This window comes from Octopus bimaculoides, chromosome 17 (genome assembly GCF_001194135.2).
Source record: "Octopus bimaculoides isolate UCB-OBI-ISO-001 chromosome 17, ASM119413v2, whole genome shotgun sequence".
NCBI lineage: Eukaryota > Metazoa > Mollusca > Cephalopoda > Octopoda > Octopodidae > Octopus > Octopus bimaculoides.
In genome coordinates, this window is record NC_068997.1 from 46,070,019 (window position 1) to 46,077,883 (window position 7,865).

Here is a 7,865-nt window from a genome sequence, read left to right on the forward strand (position 1 = left end):
ACTGACTAGGAATCACTGGTGTTCATGTCCTGGACTTGCTGGATGAACAGAGCCATCCTGATGAGGCCAGGCTACTGAAAACATCTCATACATCTTTGCCAGTGGTCTCTAGCTCTTTCCTGATCTTAAACATGAAGGGGTTAGCCAAATTTAAAAAGCTGTCAGTCTCCAAGTCACTGGGGTTGGTGGCTAGGGAAACAAGCACAGCATAGGAATCTGACTTGTTGATTTGTCTGAAAGAGAAATGAGAAAGTTAAAATTTGGTATAATGCCTTGTAAAACTGTTAGGTTGTTTTCCATTTATGCTCTGCTAAATTTGTGTTCACTAACACCTGGCATAGCCAGTATATATAATTATTGAAATCATTGAAAACAAGATTTCTGTACAACGCAATATCCTGTTGCGCTGCTTCGGATTGCAGCATCCATTGCATAGTGTTATAGTTTGTTAAGAGGTACAGAGGGAATGGTCATCCAGCGAAATCCAGCCTGAGGAGGACATCCTGTTTCAAGCAACCACACACACAACCAATTCCAACTGCGTGAATTAAGGGATCAAGTAGGAGTTAGCAGCAACTCTGGATTCATAGTTTCTATCTCCTTTTACCTCTACCAGCCTATAATGTCTTACAAATGCCATTGGTGCAGCCTCCTCTGACTAAACCACAGTAAAGTTTTAAAACACACATATGTACAAAAGATAAAATGTATAAACATATCACATGTACATACATACATATATATCTATATCTATATACACACATACATACATATATATATGTAGGTGTAGACATACACACCGCACATATATACCTGTACAAAACATATAACCGTGTCTTTGTTGCAAAAAGACGTACAAAATGTAAACATTCACACCGGAAGTTGACTCATTTAATGTCAATAAAGGTTTTACAAAAAATTACAGTTTAAATATGAAATTGACTTTTAGTTATGCTGGACAGTATAATGCTTACTTTTTCTGTATAAATTTACTAAAACCATCAAATGGTTGACTACTTTTTGAAGTCTGATGTTCATGCTGGGTAAACACAGTCCAGGCCATATTTTACATTGCTTGGAGTTTCTACCTATCGCAAGGAAGCACCATTGACATATATAATGATATGGATAATCTTGATGTTTTTATTTTTGTCTGTTTATTACTCAGCAGTTTTAAGTTTGTCATACTGTTTACACCAATTTTGAACATTGGCTCTATTGCCACGTTCAAATGGATATTCAACACATTTAATTTCTCCTTTGCAGTAAATGGTAAGTTCTGCCCATACTGACAATAACGGTAATGAGAAAGTTTTAAGTTTGCTTGACATTTTGTAAGTGTGAAAGAGATTAAAATTTCTATACTCCGTATCAAAGGTTCCGACAAGAATAGGTGGAAAAGAATTCTGTTTACATAATCAGTTCGATCGGTTACCTTCCTCTGTTGGTTGAACAAAGTGTCATCCAAGTAGATGTTTATTGGTAATTAAACTTAATTTGCAACACCTTTGCATATTTATCAGCTTTGTTATTGTCGGTAATTCTTATCAACAACTTTTCTTGTGATTGTCATTTGAGAAGACCTACAGCAGTATGCTAAAGATCGGACATAATCTCTTGTGGGCAAGAAATGCAAAATAAAGTTTATTATAAACAACACAAATAATTTGTAATTCAATAGCTTTCAATGTGATACCTATTAAACAGAAATTATTTTTATTTGATGAAAATTTAATAAAATCTAATCATAACTAAGTGAAATTATGCTAAATACAACTAACTTGAAAACCTTTTTCCCCTCGCTATATTGGCAATTCTGAAAACTTTTGGGTGCAAATTTTACGTAAGTAGAAGCTTTTTTTAACAGATTTTATCCTGAAAATCACAAATGCGCAATTTACATGGGTTTTTATGGTAGTAGTTGACTATCATATATTGAACCAATATAGTTAATTCTAAACTAGAAGTTTATATGATCTCTATATATATTATTGGCAAAAATCAGTTTGTATGAATGTATTTAGTGGTGTTGTGTTACTTTCACTGAAAAGTGGAGAATGGCTCAACAGTTTGAATAAGGTCAACCAAAGTATACAACATGATAATATTTAGGAAATTTAATGCATATGAATGACATACCTGTGGTATCCATTATTGTTTCATCAGGTCCTTCCTAAAAAAGCAAAGAAAACACCTGACATGACTAAACAGTAACAAATGATGAAACAAGATACATACAGTCGTATTCCATTGCTTATCTTTATATTTGATGGAATTGTGTAAATGTATGAAGATATTTAGATCTCAAATGGCTTTCTGTTTCAAAAGTTAGTGAAATTTATAACTGGTTAACTCTGTTAAATGTAAGTAACCACCAGACCCAACCAAAAATTATTTTCATACATATTATTAAATTAAAAATGTCAAATCCAAAACTAATTATCAAGTAGTGTAATTTAGTTAGTAGAACAATATAATAGCTGTAGTAAATGTTCGTTACCTGCAGAACAGTACAAGTGTCTTTGTCCGTATCTAAAGAGATAGGTAGTTCTTCAAACTGGTCTTTATCAAAGGTATTATCTGTCAACATATCTGATGGTTTGGTATCACTCGAAAGCAGTCGATCCTCTGTAAGGTCTCCCACAGAAGTTTTGTCAGGGATCAAAGAATACCCATCTGGATTGGTGGTGTTTAAGAAGACATCTGTTAATGCCACATTAGACGTCTCTGATTCTTTCTGAAAATTAAAATAAAACAGGTTTCTGTTACCCCTCAACATTGAATCATCCTATATTTATCCTTTGCTCACTGTAATATCCATTAGTACCTTATTCTTATTGAATGCTTAAATTATTGCTGTATTCCATTTTTACTATAATGATTTTTATAGTATTATTATAGAATAATAGTACTTCTTTGAGATTCACAGTGACCATTGTTGTGAGACGAGTAAAGCTCTTCTCAGTTATGAGATTCTATTGTTATTAATAACCAGAATAAATTTGTGTAGTTTAATGGGTTTTTTCATGGATAGCCCCATCAAATTGACATTTAAATTCTAACAACAGAGTAAACCAACTGAACATATCACAGTTAGAGTATGAATGAATGAATATTTTAATAACAAATAACCAGTTACGGATTTCTTTTCAAAATAACAACTGGCAAACGTCACCCAAAAAATAGTATGCTAAACAGTGATAATTGGAAAATACATACAAAACAGAATTAATCCACAAAAATATGATAAAATTCACCAACCTCATCCATGTTGATTGTAGTATGTTCGTTTTCTGGAAATAAAAATATTTCAACACCACATCAGTAATTTCAGGATTATACATTATTCAGTTACACACACCCTTGTATTAAACACATCTGAACAGAGGCACAAAAACAGTTACACACAGCTGTGTATGACATAACAGTGAATTAATCACATTACATTACATAATGCTGTTACATGCATATGACCAGTCTAAAATTCAGTGAGACAAACCTGAATACAAGAACATTGTATTATATATCAACTAGTTATAAGTACATGAAACAAGTTGCTGTTTTATATCCAATTATCACATTAACACTGGCAGGAAGAGCTTTAATGCACTTCTTGCCCATAAGATATATTACTGTCAACTGGGAATGGAACTTGTCAGCTCAGTAGACAGAAACAAAATAGTTTGGTAAGGAGAACGACATATCTAATTTATTTACAGTCTAAAATTATCATGATTGATACATCTCCCAGTGTTACCAATAACATTCTTACAAGAATCATCGTCAGTGTCATCACCAATTAACATCCATCTCTGATGTTGGCATAGGTTGAACAGTTGGACAGGATCCAACAGAGCCAACTGTGTCAAGCTACAATGTCAGCCTTGACATGGTTCCTACATCTTGGACACCCTTCCAAATGCCAACCACTTTACAGAGCTTTTTCCATGACACCAACGCTAGGCAGGTTACCAAGTAATTTGCAAGACAAAGGAAAAGAACCCAGCATTGAACAGGATTGTAGTAGAGTTGGAAGTTATGCCAGGTGTTGAGAGGAATGATAGTGAGACAGGCACAAGTGTCTTATAAAGAAAATACATGGCTACCCCACATTATGTAAGGGTGGGTGGGAGTAAGTGGAAAGACAGTGATGGTAGTGACAAAGAGTCAGAGAGTACTCTCAAGATAAAACAAGGTGAGTATAGGAGAGAATATGGACAGCAGGTGAGGACAGATGGGTGGGTATGTTTATCAGAATGAGAAATGAGAGTAATAACAGATGGTTAGAGAAGGGGGTGAGGTGGATGTAATGAAGGAACAATGCTGGAGGTGTGGTTGATGGTCAATATGTGTATCAGAAGAAAAGGAATGGCTCAAGAAGGAAGAGGTGACAAGTGGCAGTACAAGAAGGGTGGAAAGCAGCAGTATAATAAACCTGTAGATAGACTAGAAAATAAGACGATATTGAGAGAGGGGCTTGAGTGAGAGAAACAGATTGACAAAGTGGGGATATACAGTTACAGAGATGAATGTCAGAAGTATGTAGCGATGGCTATAGTGAATGGGAGACAAAGGTGTGGGGAAGCCATCAACAGCTGATATGAGATGGTATGTAAATGATAGCAGATACAAGGAGGTATTAAAGATGAAGTACGGCAGTCTTAAGATGTAGCTCAGAAAAGGAGAGAAAGCAATAAGTAGAGGCAGAAAGAGAGGTGATCAGTCAACAATAAAATTTGAAACACAGACAACTCAATATATACATACACACACAGTCTTAACACACATAAATGCATATACAAAATCTGTATCATTAGTTATATAATTCTGATACTTACTAATAATATCTTCAGTAGATTGATTTTCTTCCAGATATTTCTCTTCACAGAAAGCCTAAAATTGTCAAAATATCAAGTTAACCAAATAAAAAAGTCCACATACACATGACATTCTGTATGGCTGTTAAAATGTCTAGAGAAAGTGACACATTAAATAATTTGTTATGTAATTATATATAATTTGTTGTATATAATTAGAATGAGATGTGTGTGAGAGAGAGAGGGAATTGATGTAGGAAGGAAATGAACGTATTCTCAGAAAAATGCTGATAGAAAACATCTGTGAATTCTATTCCAAATCAGATTAATACAATTAACTGCCTTTTAATATTTACTTATTTCAGCCATGGGTTTAATTGAACAAATTTCCCCTAGTATTTACATTTTTAAGTCTTGTACTAATTGTATTGGAGTGATTTGCCAAACTGTAAAGTTATGGGGTTGTAAACAAACTAACACTGGTTGTGAAACAACATGGGATGAGAATGGGTCAAAATTTTTCAGTGGTATTTTATGTAATTTAGTGAAATTATTAAGCAAGACTGAGTTGAGATAATTACAAGTGGGAAAAAAAAAAAAAACTGTTAGAAAGAAATTTTCAAAAAAGACAAACTCTCACCTCAATTTTTGCCAAAGCAGCTGGATGTTCTGAAAAATAACAAGAACATGTGGCTAAGAGGAATGAAAATGAATATCACATCAGGTATGTAATTAACAATACACCTACACATAATGGAATCTTAACATTTTCTTTAATATTTAGAACTTAAGCAGACAGGTGGATAGTTGCATGGATGGATATATATACACACATATATATTTGCCAGTGCCCCTGGACTGGCTCTTGTGCAGGTGGCACATAAAATACACCATTTTGAGCGTGGCCGTTGCCAGTACCGCCTGACTGGCCTTCGTAAGAGTTTTGAGCGAGATTGTGCCAGTGCCCCTGGACTGGCTCTTGTGCGGGTGGCACATAAAATACACCATTTTGAGCGTGGCCGTTGCCAGTACCGCCTGACTGGCCTTCATAGGATTTTTGAGCGAGATCGTTGCCAGTGCCCCTGGACTGGCTCTTGTGTGGGTGGCACATAAAATACACCATTTTGAGCGTGGCCATTGCCAGTACCGCCTGACTGGCCTTCGTGCGGGTGACACGTAAAAGCACCCACTACACTCTCTGAGTGGTTGGCGTTGGGAAGGGCATCCAGCTGTAGAAACTCTGCCAAATCAGATTGGAGGCTGGTGTTGCCATCCGGTTTCACCAGTCCTCAGTCAAATCATCCAACCCATGCTAGCATGGAAAGCGGACGTTAAACGATGATGATGATGATGATGATATTTGTATTCCTAATCCATAGGATATTACAAAAAATATGATTTGTAAAATCCATGAATTTTAAGGGGAATATTAATACATGTGTTTGTGTCCTCAGGCAAAATTTGCCTCTAGCTGCTTTGGCAAAAAGTTGTACTCTTTCGCCCCAACTTTCTCTCACTCTTTCTTCCTGTGTCTTGAGTAACGCTACGATGGACTTGGCATGACAGTGGTTTCTACTACTCAGTGGGTGCCACATTTTCTATTACCTGATCAAAAGCACACCAGGCTGATCACATCACAGGAAAATCTGACATTAAAGCAGAACTAGCTCGTTTCTTTGAACATTTCCTAACCCAGAATGAGTATTGGCTTCATCACTTTCAGCTAGAAACAAAGAGACAATCCATTCAATGGAAACACCTATTCCCACCTGCTCCAAATAAAGCCAAAGTCATTTCATCTGCAGGGAAGGTGATGACCTCCGTTTTGGGGGATGCAAAAAACAATTGTGTTTATTGAATATCTTCAAAAAGGTCCACAATGGAGAGTATTATGCCTACTTGCTGAGGCAGTATTGAAAAGCCATCAAGACCAAACGTCCAGCAAAACTGACGAAAGGAGTCTTGTTTCATCAAGACAATGCTCTAGCACATAAATCCGTGGTTTCAATGGCTGCTGTGCATGAACTGGTTGATCATCCTTCCTATTCTCCTGATATGGTCCCATCTGACTTATCATCTGTACCCCAAAATGGAAAAAAAAAACATCTGGGATCTTGGATTGCAGTGATGATGATGCCATATGTGCTGTTGATGACTTCCTGAAGGGACAGGATGAAAGTCTCTTCACCAATGGGATTCAAGTACTGCGACAACAATGGAAGTGTGTGAACCACAAGGGAGACTATGTTGCAAAGAAACCTCACTTGGTCGTATACCATGAGAGTATCTTGGTCAGCCTATGGACTTTTCAGCCGACCGTCATATGTGTATGCGTGAGGGGAAGTTGGGGGGCAATGGCCATAAAGGACATGCCTGTATGTATGGATGGCCACTTAGCTTGATGTCTCTTCTCAAGCACAGCAAATTACCAGAAGTCTTAGTCCCTTGTCATCTTCTCAGCCAAGGCTCAAAATCTGAAGATCCTTTCTCACCACTTCGTCCATCTTCCTGAGTCTACCCATTCCACAGATCAGAACTTCTTTATGCAGCTGTCCCCATCCATATGCGGCAAACATGACGGACCGTCACCTTACCCATTTCCACTTTTTCTGCAGCGGGTAAATTTACCCGTATGTGTATGTTTTATAAAAAAAAATATCCATTTTTCTGAAAGTTACCAGGAAACAAAGTCGAGGGGGTACACTTGTGTAGGAATGCCTACAAAGTATGTACGTGTGTGTCAAAAAGTGTTTGTTGGAGACTTGGCTGTTACTTCTAGCATCTGGAGAGACTGCTTGACGGCATATTTAATGCGCGGGTTGGCAAAAACCCTACGCGTGCGCAAGGACCGAAAGTGTTTATAAACATCCTGTATATGCAATAGATTCGCGAGGGGAGGGGTAATTTTTCCTTTTTTAAATTGAAATTTTTTGGCGATCGCCAATTTTTTTTTTTTTCAGTATCATAATCTCCGTATTTTTTCACGTATTTCACAAAAGAAAAAAAATCTGAAAAAACTGAAAAAAAAAAAAAAAAAAAAAAAAAAAA

General features: G+C 36.5%; 1 protein-coding gene across 2 annotated transcripts in view; it reads right to left on the reverse strand.

Moving 5' to 3' along the window:
* The window catches only part of LOC106879424 (SAFB-like transcription modulator), a 63,492-nt gene that overhangs the window by 6,022 nt on the left and 49,605 nt on the right, over positions 1-7,865 (reverse strand). For both annotated transcript variants that reach the window (XR_008265790.1, XM_052973927.1), the window contains exons 4-7: positions 4,839-4,893; positions 3,262-3,293; positions 2,501-2,737; positions 2,140-2,173 (exon numbers count right to left, since the gene is read on the reverse strand). Coding sequence is in view for 1 of the 2 variants with exons in the window: in XM_052973927.1 (XP_052829887.1) it covers positions 2,140-2,173; positions 2,501-2,737; positions 3,262-3,293; positions 4,839-4,893 (358 nt within the window). In the remaining variant the exon portion in view is untranslated. The remainder of the gene's footprint in view (positions 1-2,139; positions 2,174-2,500; positions 2,738-3,261; positions 3,294-4,838; positions 4,894-7,865) is intronic.